The sequence below is a fragment of the Sinohyriopsis cumingii genome, chromosome 4 (genome assembly GCF_028554795.1).
Source record: "Sinohyriopsis cumingii isolate HCF-2022 chromosome 4, ASM2855479v2, whole genome shotgun sequence".
Taxonomy (NCBI): Eukaryota; Metazoa; Mollusca; class Bivalvia; order Unionida; family Unionidae; genus Sinohyriopsis; species Sinohyriopsis cumingii.
This window is the reverse complement of record NC_142964.1, coordinates 102,342,332-102,359,369: the sequence shown is the minus strand read 5'-3', so window position 1 is coordinate 102,359,369 and position 17,038 is coordinate 102,342,332. Positions and strand designations below refer to the sequence as shown.

At 34.1% G+C, this 17,038-nt stretch overlaps 1 protein-coding gene across 2 annotated transcripts in view; it reads right to left on the bottom strand.

Moving 5' to 3' along the window:
* Positions 1–17,038, bottom strand: part of LOC149801796 (uncharacterized protein KIAA0825-like) — a 136,291-nt gene that overhangs the window by 52,082 nt on the left and 67,171 nt on the right. For both annotated transcript variants that reach the window (XM_089956141.1, XM_089956142.1), the window contains exons 18-21: positions 15,387–15,439; positions 11,631–11,773; positions 3,695–3,855; positions 886–1,027 (exon numbers count right to left, since the gene is read on the bottom strand). In XM_089956141.1, coding sequence (XP_089812267.1) covers positions 886–1,027; positions 3,695–3,855; positions 11,631–11,773; positions 15,387–15,439 — 499 coding nt within the window. The remainder of the gene's footprint in view (positions 1–885; positions 1,028–3,694; positions 3,856–11,630; positions 11,774–15,386; positions 15,440–17,038) is intronic.

Here is a 17,038-nt window from a genome sequence, read left to right as displayed (position 1 = left end):
TGACACAGAACATATGTTGGATGACACATTATGTAAGACAGATGACACAGAACATATGATAGATGACACAAAACATATAATGGATGACACAGACTGAAAGATGGATAACAGAACATATGTTGGATGACACATTATGTAAGACAGATGACACAGAACATATAACAGATGACACAAAACATATAATGGATGACACAGACTGAAATATGGATAACACAGAACATATGTTGGATGACACATTATGTAAGACAGATGACACAGAATATATGCTGGATGACACATTATTTAAGACAGATGACACAGAAAAGCATATGTTGGATGACACATTATGTAAGACAGATGACACAGAACATATGACGGATGACACATTATGTAAGACAGATGACACAGAACATATGTTGGATGACACATTATGTAAGACAGATGACACAGAACATATGTTGGATGACACATTATATAAGACAGATGACACAGAACGGATGCAGGGCTATATCAGCTTGCCTGGCCTTATGTCTAGTTAAGCAAACAAATTGGAAATTGGTTTTAAATTATTTTACATGAAATAAATTCACAATTATTGAAAAAAATTAATTCAAATTTGAACCATATATACCTCAAACTATCTTCATTGAATAATTATACAAATTATGTATCTCAAGACAAACAGTAGATAATAAAATAATGTATGGTGTCTAAATTATTTTGGAGTCCAGACATGTAAGGAAAATTGGGGCAATAATATTACCTCTCTCAACCTGCCTTGCTCTGACAGAAGTATATAGTGAGCAATCTATCATTACCTAGTCTTATCAACAAACTTGCATTGATCAATAAGTAATGACAGACATAAATCTGAGAGTAATCGTTGCAGTGTTCTGACTGACTTACCCTTCCCTGATACCAGGATATGGTAGACACATTCTGCCAGTTGACTGAAGTGTTCTTGATTGGCCTGTGTCAGGCTGATGCCAGTCAAATCACTAAGAACATCTGGATTTGTCAGGCATTGTTTGAATGCTAGAGCCAACAACTGAAATTGCACACAAAACATAGAACTCAGTCTTTTAACTGTAATAGGTTGGAAGATATCAAATAACTGTATCTAAGCTATTTAGAACAGATACAGGTATTTCGTCTTTTTTCTTGACTTTCTGTCATTTTGTAATGTAAGAAACACCAAACTCATGAAGATGCAGTGATCTTATCTTCAGCTATTCTAGTTAGAAGATGATATTGCTGAGTTGTTTATAATTTATTTTAATGACATGCCTCATTTGCCATGAATAATTACTTCATTATGAATTGGAATGATTATAAAGTATAAACATCAAACAGCTTTTGGAAACATTAATATGTGTGTGTGTGTGTGTGTGTGAGAGAGAGAGAGAGAAAGAGGGAGAGATTAATAAATGAACGATCATAAATAAAAAAGGTACAGATCTTAGAAGGTTATAACATTTGATTTAAATTCTGTACCATCTTTTAAAGTATAATGCCTTGACAATACTGTACCATCTGTTAAAGTATAATGCCTTGATAATACTGTACCATCTTTTAAAGTATAATGCCTTGACAATACTTTACCATCTGTTAAAGTATAATGCCTTGACAATATTGTACCATCTTTTAAAGTATAATGCCTTGACAATACTGTACCATCTTTTAAAGTATAATGCCTTGACAATACTGTACCATCTTTTAAAGTATAATGCCTTGACAATATTGTACCATCTTTTAAAGTATAATGCCTTGACAATACTGTACCATCTTTTAAAGCATAATGCCTTGACAAGAATAAAATATGCATTTTAAATTGATTACAGGATGATACACAGAACTACACTCCTGTAAGCTTAGAGGCAGCAGAAATAATAAAAAAATTATATGATACTGTGCATGAATATGTCATAACTGTCAGGAATGACATATTCCTATGCTATAACAAAAAGACCTTTTCTCCAACGTACAACAAACATGTGGTTTTCATTTTTATTACTAATCTTTTGTTGCATATTTTCCATTTTTTTCCTTCTTCCTATTACAATTTATTGTTGTTGTTGTTGTTGTAGGGTTTAACGCCATTTTTCAGCACACAATAGGCTATACATGGCGGCCAGTATTAATGGTGGAGGAAGAACCCGGGAAATCCCCGGAAAGAACCACCGACCCTCGAGAAGCTACTGGCAAGCTTTCTCACATATCCACATTGGCGGAATCCGAGACTCGAACCCATGCAGACAGAGGTGAGATGGCAGTGATCTGTAACGGAGAGCGCTTTAGACCACTAGGCCACTCGTATTACAATTTAAACAGAATTCAAAGCAAACTGAGATTATATACCTACAATTGAGTATCCAAGGATATAGAAATTTATCTGTGAAAGCATCCACTATACTAAATTTTATTTAGGTTCATTTCTAGTCATTAGGTATGATGCATGTCAGGCTGCAAAAAATTTTAAATGACCTTAACCTTGCATAAGTCAGAGGTAACCTGGCGATCTGTAAGCATGAAAGGACAGGGTCACTTGATACTACAGTCCAAGTATGAAATGACAGGGTTACTGGATACTACAGTCCAAGTATGAAAGGACAGGGTTACTTGATACTACAGTCCAAGTATGAAAGGACAGGGTTACTTGATACTACAGGCCAAGCATGAAAGCCATTTCTCCATGGTTTGGGCCTTTGAGAATACAGGAAAATCTTTAACCAAATATCCAACATAGATTTTAAATGATTTTGAGCTTGTAAAAGGATAAGAGGGATATAAGACTGCATGGAGCTGAAATACTTACTAATTCTAAATTCCAAGCAACACTATCACTCCAAGGCTTTTGGCTAATGACTATACAAAAAACATAAAAACAACCAAGATTTTAAAATGCATGAAGGTGACAGGAAGCCAAGAGATGCATGGATTTGAAAGGGCTGAGTTACCTGATTCTACAGTTCAGGATTGATAACTATTCCTCCTATGGTTTGGACCAATAAACATACCGAAAAACTTTAACCAGAAGCTTAAAAGAAATTCTCAAATGACCCTGACCATGAATGAGGGTCAGAGGAAGAATAGGAGTAAATGGACATCAAAAGGAAGTGTTTCTCGATTCTACAATCCTTGTATGATTGCTATCCATTTGAGACTTATGACCTTATAAATAAAGTGTAACCAAAAACTTACCAAGAGTTTCGAATGACCTGGATTTTGCCTTAAGGTCCCAGGCAAAGGTAGAGGTACAAGTATATGAAATGGCTGTGCTCATTGGTTCTACATTCCAAGAATGATAACTTAAAATGACTGCAAGATAGGAAGTGGGTTACTAGCTATGTGCTATGTATACAATGGTCAAAGGCATGATGGTCATCAGTACACCAGAAAGAGTCATTTGAAATATGGGTAGAAAGTATTCCCCTAATGGTACTTAACAGTAACAAGTACTTAATAGCCATAAATGTATCATTCTTCACAAGAACTGTATGCAATTGGAAACCTTACTCCCTGACACTGTGGCTAGAGTGACCCTTGATCAATTTAAGGCTGCAGTGTATAAAAGCCAATACTATCTTACATTAATTATAACTTTATCGTTAACCTACACTGTACACCTTCAATTATGGCATAAGAACAATGAAGAAATAAAACCTAGGCTGACCATGACTGTCCAGTTAAATGTGGGTCATCATGTTGGACATACCTTGATGCCAGCACACTGGTAGTGTGTTTTAATGCCCCTCTCCACACACTGTGTCTGCAAACTCCGCAGCAGGATGCATACACAAGTTGGCAGGATGAATATGTCCTCTGTCAGCTGTGTCACAAACAACCGCAAAGCTTTTTCCACGAACACCTTTGTCTCTGTTGAAACAAACCATATCACTCCAGATATAGGTCACCATAGATATTTACATATGTAGTTGATTTCTTCAATTAAAATCATATGTTCTGACATTTAACAATATGGTCAGTGTCAACTAATTATTTTATAAGCTCTGTAACCAGCTTATGTGTGGTGGTATATTAAATACCAAATTTAGACGAATGAACGGTTGATGATTGGCTTAAAATAACAACTTGAAAACAATAAATGCTATGGATATATTGTATGAATAAATAGGTTTGATTCTAGAACCATTTCCATTTTATCACTGCACAGATACTAATGGATGCCAAATGGTACTCTCAGAGTGCTGGATTTTACAGTTGACACCAACATGGGATCTTTTCTCAAAAATTAGCTGTGCGGCATATCATTGTTTTCAAAATTTCATCTTAGATCATGTATATGATATGTGTTTTGCTGATCTTGCCACAAAAGAATAGCAATTGTGGCTAAATGTTATGGTCCATAGGAACTGAATTAATTGCATGGGTCCCACAACAAAAGGATACATCCAGTCAAAAAGGACCTGAATTAATTGCATGGGTCCCACAACAAAAGGATACATCCAGTCAAAAAGGACCCAGAAAAAATGTGCAAAGTCCATTTCTCATCCATTTAAGACCTTTTTATTTACAGTAACAATTTTCAGTCATGTTGGACTTTAAACTTTTTGTATGAATCACTCATTAGTGTGTGATGTGATGTGATTTTGACTTTTAACGTAGCTTTAACAATTTTTCAGTCATATCGCTACGATGTCTGCAATGTGGCAGTTTATAGTGATGTCTAGCACTGGGGCATCATGCCGCAGACATGTATCATGATGTCCCACCCAGTCACATTATCCTGACACCAGGCCAACCAGTCCTAACACTAACCTCTTAATGCTCAACGCCAAGCGAGGCAGCTGTTACTCATTAGTGTGGAACCTGATTGCAGACAAATTTAACTGTACTTATGCTGACAGGCAAAACTTAACTGAAAAAAGGGTTACCATAGTGACTTCAAACTAAGTATCTTGTCCAATGACCTTTTAATCCCTAGAATAGACAGAGTGCTGTCTGCAGCCAATTTTATGTTTATTTAAGAGGATGCTGGCTCCATAAGAGTGTGGTCCACCTTTGAAGATTTAAAAAAATGCCTTCAATAAACTTGTCAAGCTGAAGCTAATAAAAACTTGTGACCTTGAACTACGACATTTTACCATTAAATCAGACTAAATGTTTAAAGACAATTAGGTACAGGAAACTCAAATTTTCATGTTGGTTCATGGATTCCCTCGACTCTGACTGCTGACACAGAAATCATCTGAATGCTGCATCTTCAGGGAAGTCAGTGTGTGTGTGTGTGATTTGGATTTTTAATGTAGCTTTAACAATTTTTCAGTCATATCGCTACGATGTCTGCAGTGTAACAGTTTATAGTGATGTCTAGCACTGAGGCATCATGCTGCAGACATGTAGCAAAGTGTCCCACCCAATCACATTATCTTGACACCAGGCTGACCAGTCCTAACACTAACCACTTAATGCTGAACGCCAAGCAAGGCAGCTATTAGTAACATTTTTGTAAGTCTTTGGTATGACTTGGCCAAGGATCAAACTCATGACCTCCCGTATCTGAGGCAGATGCTTTAACCACTAGGTCACCGGAGCAGTCTCAGTGAAGTCAGTGAAGTCTGCTAAATATGTTGATTAAAAATACTGCACGGAAATATCACATGTTAAGAAAATCGCAATATCTGCTATTGTAACCATGACCATTGGCCATTTGATAAACTTAAATGGCTAAAACTTGAATTGGCATCTTTAATCATATTTAAAATTTTAAACTAATTTTACAGTGTAAACCAAATTTGTATACTCATTCTAAATATCAGATAGTCTAAATGGATATTCATGTTTGTAATGCTATATCAGATCAGTCCCCATGGGGATCTATCTGGTATACAACCACTGCTTTTTATCTAGGAATCTTCACATTTAGTAATGGAAGTTTTCTTTTGAGTCTGATCAAAATCTATTCCAGATAAGGGGCATTAAGTAGCTGTCCATAATCAAAATCAGTCAAGATCTTGATGATTTCAATTTTAATATCTAGTTTGATCAAAAGCTGTCCAAAAATAATTTATTAAATATCCTCTAGCATGGTAAAAAAAATCAACCAATCAAATGCCAGATCTGCTCATAAATATGCATCAGTGTAGCACACACAAACCTGGAAGGAGGTAATTTTACCAGAAAAATGAAAGTGAAATGCAGAGTAAATGAAAAAAGCAAACTAAAAAATGAACACAAATGAAATAATGCATTCTGAAAAAAGATGGAGAATGCAAAAGCAAAAGACAAAATGCAAAAAGCTGAATGACGAATTAAAATGGAATTGAAACATGAATGCATTTCATAAATGGATTTTAAAATAGTGCTTTAAAGCTGCAATGAATTTCCATTGTCAAAAATGCATGATAATCCTGATTCAGATCCTTTACAATGACAGTTTTTTCACCTGTCACAAGCCATTTGCAGACCGACAAGTGCCACTGCTATGATGCTGACATCACTGATGGTTATATCAGTTGAGTTTTTTTTTAAACAAAATAATTTCCTTTGCTGAGAAATACTCTTAATTATATTTCGAGATTTACTGCAGTTACACTTATTTTATTAGAGAACACTTTTAATAAGACAAATTCTAAAAGCTCCCAGAGCAAAAAAATATTTTACAAATGCATTTCCATTTTGTTTAAAGAAAATACAATTGACTGGAAATGACAGAGATGATAAACAACAAATTAAATTATGTAAAAGAACTTGTGGAACAATGATGAGATGGTAGCTAAAATGCCAATGGAAATGAAACATAAATAAAATGAATTCCAAATGCATTCCAAGTGCAAATGAAACACAAATAAAATGAATTCCAAATGCATTCTAACTGCAAATGAACCACAACTAAAATGAATTCCAAATGCATTCTAACTGCAAATGAACCACAACTTTAATGAATTCCAAATGCATTCCAAGTGCAAATGAAACACAAATAAAATGAATTCCAAATGCATTCTAACTGCAAATGAACCACAACTAAAATGAATTCCAAATGCATTCCAATTGCAAATGAAACACGTATGAAATGAATTTCAAATGCATTTTAACTGCAAATGAAACACAAGTGAAATGAATTTCATATGCATTTCAATTGCAAATGAAACACAAATAAAGAGAATTCCAAATGCATTCCGACTGCAAAAGAAGCACAAATAAAATGGATTTCAAATGTATTTTAACTGAACATGAAACACATAAAACAAAATGCAAACTAAATGCAGATTTGGTAAAACAACCCATGTCAAGGCCTATGATTGTTCTTATCCATGCATTATATGATAAAAGCCTAAAATAAGGTACCAAATCACATCTAAAGGTAAAACAACCCACGTCAGGGCCTGTTATGGTTCTTATCCATGACTTACATGATAAAAGCCTAAAATAAGGTACCAAATTACATCTAAAGGTAAAACAACCCAGGTCAAGGACTGTGATGGTTCTTATCCATACCTTACATGATAAAAGCCTAAAAAAAGGTACCAAATCACATCTAAAGGTAAAAATAACCCAGGTCAAGGACTGTGATGGTTCTTATCCATGACTTACATGACAAAAGTCTAAAATAAGGTACCAAATTACATCGAAAGGTAAAATAACCCACATCAGGGCCTGTGATGGTTCTTATCCATGACTTACATGATTAAAGTCTAAAATAAGGTACCAAATTATATCTAAAGGTAAAACAACCCACGCCAGGGCCTGTGATGGTTCTTATCCATGACTTACATGATAAAAGTCTAAAATAAGGTACCAAATTACATCGAAAGGTAAAATAACCCACGTCAGGGCCTGTGATGGTTCTTATCCATGACTTACATGATAAAAGTCTAAAATAAGGTACCAAATTATATCTAAAGGTAAAACAACCCATGTCAGGGCCTGTGATGGTTCTTATCCATGACTTACATGATAAAAGCCAAATCAGATCTGAATCTACATAAAACAATTTTACTTCAGGTGGTAACAAGCCCCAGTCAACTTTATACTAAATTACATAATTATTCTGTGCCCACATAATTCAACAGAAACTTGCATCTTTGAGATCTTGCTAAGATGAGGATCATTATCAAGTTTTATCAATACCTGATATGGAATTGCTTCTAAAGTGGTAACAGTTAGGCCAATCAGATGCCAAATCACATCATTAATATACTTCAATCATTATCCAAGTTTTGCAAGATATTGTAGATATAAGCCTGTATACCAAGTTTAATCAAAACCTGTTCAGAACAACTGCCTCAAAGATAGCAACAAGAAGAGACAAGAAAGCCTGGGTCTGCATGTCAACACTTCAAGTATTGCTGTATACATTGTGATCTTGACATGTCAAAGGTTTGAAAAATTGTGTACAGGATTGTTTTTTCTTATGATGAGACATACCAAGTACTTAGAGAATCTATGAATGGGCTAAGGAAATATATTTAGCTAATCAAATATCTAAATCAAAACTCCAAAACATATCTTTTATGATTCAGATCTTGACCAAAGTCAACTGGGTTAGCGAGTGTGTCACACAATGATGTTATTGTTGGTTGTTTTGCAATAGCACTTTCAATTCATTATTGGCCATATCACGCCAAGAAAACAGGATCTAGTGCATATCCTAAGGATGCAATGAGACTGCAGATCTGGGTTGGCCTGGGGAGGTACTGAACCATCAACCCTTGGATCACAAGTACGATGCTCTACCACTGTTCCATCTCAGAATGAGCTGACATTGCTTTATAATGAGACATGTCCAGTATGAACAAAATCCATCAAGCCTTTAGGAAACACAGTATGAGCTGACATTGCTTTATAATGAGACATGCCCAGTATGAACAAAATCCATCAAGCCTTCAGGAAACACAGTATGAGCTGACATTGCTTTATAATGAGACATGCCCAGTATGAACAAAATCCATCAAGCCTTTAGGAAACACAGTATGAGCTGACATTGCTTTATAATGAGACATGCCCAGTATGAACAAAATCCATCAAGCCTTTAGGAAATACAGTATGAGCTGACATTGCTTTATAATGAGACATGCCCAGTATGAACAAAATCCATCAAGCCTTCAGGAAACACAGTATGAGCTGACATTGCTTTATAATGAGACATGCCCAGTATGAACAAAATCCATCAAGCCTTTAGGAAACACAGTATGAGCTGACATTGCTTTATAATGAGACATGCCCAGTAAGAACAAAATCCATCAAGCCTTTAGGAAACACAGTATGAGCTGACATTGCTTTATAATGAGACATGCCCAGTATGAACAAAATCCATCAAGCCTTTAGGAAACACAGTATGAGCTGACATTGCTTTATAATGAGACATGCCCAGTATGAACAAAATCCATCAAGCCTTTAGGAAACACAGTATGAGCTGACATTGCTTTATAATGAGACATGCCCAGTATGAACAAAATCCATCAAGCCTTTAGGAAACACAGTAAGAGCTGACATTGCTTTATAATGAGACATGCCCAGTATGAACAAAATCCATCAAGCCTTTAGGAAACACAGTAAGAGCTGACACTGCTTTATAATGAGACATGCCCAGTATGAACAAAATCCATCAAGCCTTTAGGAAACACAGTATGAGCTAATCAACAATGTTAACAACATGCTCAAATGGGCTTGATATCACTTAGTTAAAGGACCGTACATCTCTAACATTACCAGAATGCAATTAACTATAGCAGCTGAACACTTATATTGTTGGATAATTGTAAACATTATGTAATAAACATTTGGGATAAGAGCCTGTCAATTTGCTCCTACACAGTCACAACTGGTACCATCTAATATATACAAATTACAATTTTTCATGTAATGTTTACAAACTTTTCTGTATATACCAGAAATTTATTTTACTTCCAATAAATGTTGTTGCCATTATAAAGCATTTTATTATTAAATGCTATGCTAATAAGTAGGCAGAGACTGTCTTCTCTGGTGATTTATCAATCAGGTCACAGCTGCCTCATAATTATAGGCATGAAAGGTTTGCCAAGAAATCTGGGTTAATGGGGTTCCAAACACAAAAATTTCAACAAATTCTGTTGACTGGTTATAAAAACAGATATAGGAATATTTTATTATTTGTTGTATAATCATCCATATTTAACTACATATCTGCCATATTTGTATGAAACAAAATGTTTTATGTCAGAAAACTTACTGTTAAATTTGTTTTGGATGTGTATATTTTTTTTAAAAACTTTTAAAGTATTTATATATTTTTATTAATGGCATATTGTATAAACAATTAGCATCATCTGAACAAATTTCTAAGTGCTAAATACCTGGGTTCTTTGTCAATTTGATCAAATTCTGTGAAGTGGCTTTTGGAAAAAAAGTTTAAAGTTAATTCAGCTGCTATCAGTGGCCATATTTGATCGTGCATTCAACTCACATGTTCAAATTTGAAAGACCTTCAAGCCAGGATGCTTTCTACGAAATTTGGTTTAACTCTGTTTGGTAGTTTTGGACAAGTGATTTAACAGTTTTATAAGTAATGGCAGCCATAACTGATGGTGGATCAACATCATTTAAGAAAAAAGTTAAATGCCTTTATGCCAGGATTCTCTGTCAAATCTGGTGTTATGTACATTTAATTTGCATTGTGTGATTGACCTTTATCCATAATTGAAGGTAGGAGTTAGGCCTATATGACTAATGTTCTTTTTTTTAAAAACAACATATTACATATCAAATTCTTATCATTTTAGATTATATATTAAGGTCATTATTGCTTGGAGGTAAACATGTTTATGTGGTCTTTATCCTAGGAAGTTTCTAGAAGGGATCTTGTTTATGAATTGAATGGGAAAATGACCCTCATCCTAGTTATGTTGTTGTATCTTAGCTTTTTTATATGAGAGAAGTAAGCAGAAATTCTTTATTCCTATTTTAACATCAGTCTTTAAAGGAATAAATTTTAGTTGTTCTCATACAATATTTGAGAGGATTTATTTATTTTTTATGGCAAATTTATATAGTTAAACAGCTGTTGTTTCATACTATATTGACTTTTTGAATAATGGCTGAACAAAAATGCCATGCAGAAGCTATCAGTTCCCTGACTGTATAGAAACAGGATTAATAGTATCATACTAATGATAACATGAACAGTAATGATGTCAACTTGGATAAACATCAAATGTGGATAAGTTCTTAGTCAGGGAACTTTTATGTAACTGATGTACAACAAGACAAACGTGAAAATAATTTTCAATTTTCTCTAATTTGCTAACTCAAATACATTAAAAACATGTGCAACACTTTCTGTTAGTGGGACTGATGGTGACTTAGAAGTATTGTGTTAAATTAGAGCTAAATATATATATATATATGGCAACAGTTGTTACATAATTTGATTACAACAATCTTGGGGGCAACTACAATAATATACTGGGCAACAAGAAAAATCTCCTAGGCAACCAGATTTTCAAAGCTAATTGCCCATGGAAAATCATGGATTTTTAAAAATGTTCTACCTCTTTAGTTTTACAAATATCTGATAAAAAAAAAAACAACACCTTTTAGTACAGTAAAAATATCGGTCAATCAGATGCAAGATCATGTCCTTTATAGGTCATGTGTTGCTCATAAGTTTAGAAAACAAAAGTCACTAATGTGTCTATAGATGTACAAACCATCAGTCTGTTTATATTTTGGAGTAGGGTCTTCTTGAACACGACATCCACATGGAAGCTCCTCTAGGACAGCAGAGAATGGCTTGATAAGCTTACCATCTGGTTGATAGGACAACACAAACTTCACTACTGGAGCTAGCACCCTTCAAGGCAAAATGAAAAAAGATGACTATCAGACTTAATAGAAATATATTTTTAGTGTTGAAATTTAAAGCAGTAGTTTACATCATCTAACAAAAGCACGTGTCACAAAGATTTGTAATTTTGATGACAACTTACAAAAGTGTGGACAAAAGAATTTGTAATCAAAGCTATAAATGTATTCATGTAACATAGATACCTGATCAAAGTGCCTGGAAGGGCCTAAATACAAAACAGCAAATGTGTGTGTGTGATTTGGATTTTTAACATAGCTTTAACAATTTTTCAGTCATGTCGCTACGATGTCTGCAGTGTGGCAGTTTTTAGTGATGTCTAGCACTGGGGCATCATGCCGCAGACATGTGGCATGATGTCCCACCCAGTCACATTATCCTGACACCGGGCCGACCAGTCCTAACACTAACCTCTTAATGCTGAGCGCCAAGCGAGGCAGCTGTTAGTACCATTTTTGTAAGTCTTTGGTATGACTCGGCCAGGGATCGAACCCACGACCTCCCGCATCCGAGGCGGACGCTCTAACCAAACAGCAAATGTATTCACGTAACAAAGATACCCAAACACACTGCCTGAATGGGTCTAAAAAAATACAAGGCAGCAAATGTATTCATGTAACAAAGATACCCAAACACACTGCCTGAATGGGTCTAAAAAAATACAAAACAGCAAATGTATTCACGTAACAAAGATGACTCAGTTGAAGCATGTGTTCAAACATTGTCAGTTAGGCGTCATTCATATAACTGATACACCTGTAGAGATGCATTCCTTTCAGTGCAGATGCTACATTGAATTTTGAAGATTATTTGCGGAAAGAACCACCCACTTGCCCTCCTTCCACCATGTTGTTTATTTGGGACATTTCTTGCATAGTGTACCATTCCAGCTGTTCTATGGGCCCTTTGTCAAATCAGCTAATGTTATTATCAAGGCAATCTTCAGGATCATACTCATTGAGTTTACATATCAAGTGTTTGAAACATTATGAATTTGTTGTATGGTGTGCCAATTTTGGTCAAAAGGTTGACATATATTTGTAGTGTAACATATTTTTGAGCTTACAAAATAAGGTCAGTTCTAGTTTTGATTACATGTATGACCCATTCGATTCAGGTGCATCAGGTAGCTAAACTTCTCACTTTTCTACCTCCAATAATCTGATGTAATTCATAGCTTTAAAATAAACTGCCATCACTATCATCCGCCAGTAGGCCTATTTGCCAAACTGAATCATCAAAGATGAACTGAGCTTGGATCGAACCCTTTTGGATTGTCTAGGTAGCCCATATTTTAAACATGCATTTGTAAAACTTCCTCGATGCATCATTTAAACTATGACAGAATGTCTTGTACAATTAAATTTCATGTGGATTACATTAACAGTGGAATTGCTAGCATAATGACAGAAAATGAAACTGTACTTCCAATCATCACACAATGTAAAATAAATGACTCAAAAGTAAAATTTTCCATCACTTTTTAAAAAACAAACAAAATCTCTAAAATTCAATGACTTTCAATGACCTAGGTGAAATATCACTGACTTTCAAAACCTTGAATTGAGGTGTTCATTTCTCAATGACTTTCAATGACCTTTAATGACTGTGCAAACCCTGCTGTTTATAAACAAGAACTGATCAAGCTAAATTTTTAATATAATTCAACAGAAGTAATATCTAGTCATATTCAAACCTAAAATATTTTCACAGTTTATGTTCTTGGTACAGTGTAGTCCCACTATAGCACGCTCTGTTATAACACAAATTTGGATATAACACAGTTGTATCGTGACTTTTTCTTTCTTAAAAGTACGAAAAGTAACATTTAAAAAGTTTATTATCATTTTTGGGGAAGAGAGAATTCTAATATAAGATCATGCCATGGCTCCCACAATTTCAAATACATGTATTTATCTCGTAAAGAAACAGTTTTTTTCTCCGTAAAAGTACGAAAAATAATGAGTAAAAAGTTTATTCAAGGATCACACTGGGCTTTGCTGATGTCGAAAGTTGCGACTTATTTTCATTACTGGTGACAAAATATACCATCTGGTTATTCCCCCCCCCACCGAACATTGTTGGCTGTTTAAACTTGTATTTACAACTTTGATTTGGAGAGAAGAAATTCAGAGGCACAATGAAAGGAAGCCACAAACTTGATATAACATGCACTGGAATTTAAATAATTTTAGATACACAAATTCGTTGTTTATATCAACCATTAGTGCAGAGTTATATCATACTCCACTTATTCTGACATCTGGCCTGAGTACTGTATGCTTAAGATCTCTGCATTTTGTTTTTTAAAACATTTCTGGTAGCGAAGATAAACCAGAGGAGGTACTATCTCGTAACAGAGCTTTCCAACGAAATAGTGTTGGATTATTAACCATAAGCTAGTAATTAAAATATTTATTTTTACATACTTCTGTGTGTGGATGGTAAGTAAAATTCTCTTCTATTTGCTCAATAAATTAAATCCTTCAGAACACTCATATTTTCTGTAGTAATCCTTGTCAGAACAGAACACCTGTGTATTCATCGCCTGTTGGCCTCGTTAAAAAAAATTCTGATGCATGCGTGAAAGGAAGTATCATTCCGCCACCAGAAATGTCACAAAACTAACACACAAAAAAACTCAAACAAAAATGGAGATCTACTTGTTGGTCTGTCAATGCTACCGGGACTAGATACAATCGACCAACTTTCAAAAGCAGGAAAAGTAACTGCTATACTCGAAAAAACGACAGCTCTTTCCTTTTGTTTTTAAAATGTAACCAGAAAAAATAGTTTTGCTGAAACTTCAAAGAAAACTGATCACCTTAAAAGCAGTGATCTTTCTGTACAATACTAAGCAAATGAGAAAAAAATCAGTCTCAGTTGATGCTCTACAGTTATTTGATGTTGCCACTGCAAAGAGAAACATACATCTGTTTGGTTCTCCAAAGCTGTCCTTTACCAGTAACTTCAATAACACATGCTCAATTCATCAAAGAAACCCGACTACAATCTTTATTAAAACTAAATAATCTTTCATCAGAGGAAGTTAGCACCGTGTTCTATTTGTGACAATTGTAGTGAATTTTTAAGTGACAATCAGACATAGATCAAAACGAGGACTACCATTTTAAAAAAATATATGTTATTTGTGTTTCCTAATGAAATACGAGACAAATATGAAATTTCTAACATGTGGTCTATACTCAAATTCATGGATTTATTATATCCAATTGCAGTACCTAACGGATTATGGATTGTATTACACAAATGTAAGTTGTCTATATACAAGTAATTTTCAGACTAGCTTGCCTTCATCTAATCAAAATCATGCATTTTTGCTCCTGCTTTTATTACACACACACACACACACACACACACACACACACACACACACACCGCCATATTTTAGGAAAATGCATCATTTTCATCAGTTAACTGACTTGGTTGGTTATAACATGTTTCGGTCTATAATGCGGTCGGGTTCTATGGACCCCAACTACCGTGTTATAGCAGGGTCACACTGTATAACATATAATAAGTTTCCTAGTTCAAGGAAACCTAACAAACCTAACAAATGATAAATTTTCAGCATACTTACCTCACTATAAATGGTCTCATAACAGAAAATACTGACTCCATCCATAATGGTATCTGAAAAATGATGTAAATATCCATATGAACTGTAAATATATGTATAAATATCTGTATAAGCTGTGTAATGTACATACAATGTAAATATATGTATAAACATTGAAATATCTGTATAAGCTGTGTAATGTATGTACAATGTAAATATATGTATAAATATCTGTATAAGCTGTGTAATGTATGTACACTGTAAATATATGTATAAATATCTGTATAAGCTGTGTAATGTATGTACAATGTAAATATATGTATAAACATTGAAATATCTGTATAAGCTGTGTAATGTACATACAATGTAAATATATGTATAAATATCTGTATAAGCTGTGTAATGTATGTACAATGTAAATATATGTATAAACATTGAAATATCTGTATAAGCTGTGTAATGTACATACAATGTAAATATATGTATAAACATTGAAATATCTGTATACGCTGTGTAATGTATGTACAATGTAAATATATGTATAAATATCTGTATAAGCTGTGTAATGTATGTACAATGTAAATATATGTATAAACATTGAAATATCTGTATAAGCTGTGTAATGTACATACAATGTAAATATATGTATAAATATCTGTATAAGCTGTGTAATGTATGTACAATGTAAATATATGTATAAACATTGAAATATCTGTATAAGCTGTGTAATGTACATACAATGTAAATATATGTATAAACATTGAAATATCTGTATAAGCTGTGTAATGTATGTACAATGTAAATATATGTATAAACATTGAAATATCTGTATAAGCCGTGTAATGTATGTACAATGTAAATATATGTATAAACATTGAAATATCTGTATAAACTGTGAATATCTGTATAAATGCTTTTTTCCATTTTTTTGGGTGGGTGGGAGAGAGATACAGAGAGAAGGATGCATATGCATTTTATCACATTTTTCTTTTTGCACCTTGTGATCAAAATAAAATATGGTCCAATATATGAGAGAGATGTTCAGCTCTTCAAGGTTTTTTAAAAAAATTTTATACCATATTGCCCCCCTGATGCTGAAGCTATTGTCAAAGACAGAAAACATTAATAAATGAAACAGTAAATGTCAACTATGAAAATACATACCATACACCTTCAAGGTTTTAATGTTCACAATATTCATTTAGACTACATTAGGTTAAATCCCAAGAATGACCATTCTACTGTCTAATTTTCTTTGCAAGTATAACAACCTCTCCATTCCCAACAAATAAGATTTTGTTTAAAGTGCATGTACTCTTCCAGTGCTTAGGCGGCAATTGTTTTTGATCTATGCTCATGCTAGATGTACTTTAAATTGCTGTCTGTTCTGTCAGCAAGTTAAAAAATGTCATAGGTGAAGAAATTTATATGATTAACCACCTGGCATTTCCTTTCATTATATGGTACGGTATTTATAATACCCATGGGTAGCCTCATTTCCCTATTGGTAGCTTCACTAATCTGATCTGGTCTGCCGAATCTTGACCTTCATCAGGTGTTATCTTGGAATGACTGAATACAGCCATAGCATATTTAATTAGCATGTATATACCAATACAAAGCCATGTGATTCTTTTAATTAATGGAAGTGGCAACAAAAACTAGAAGGAATT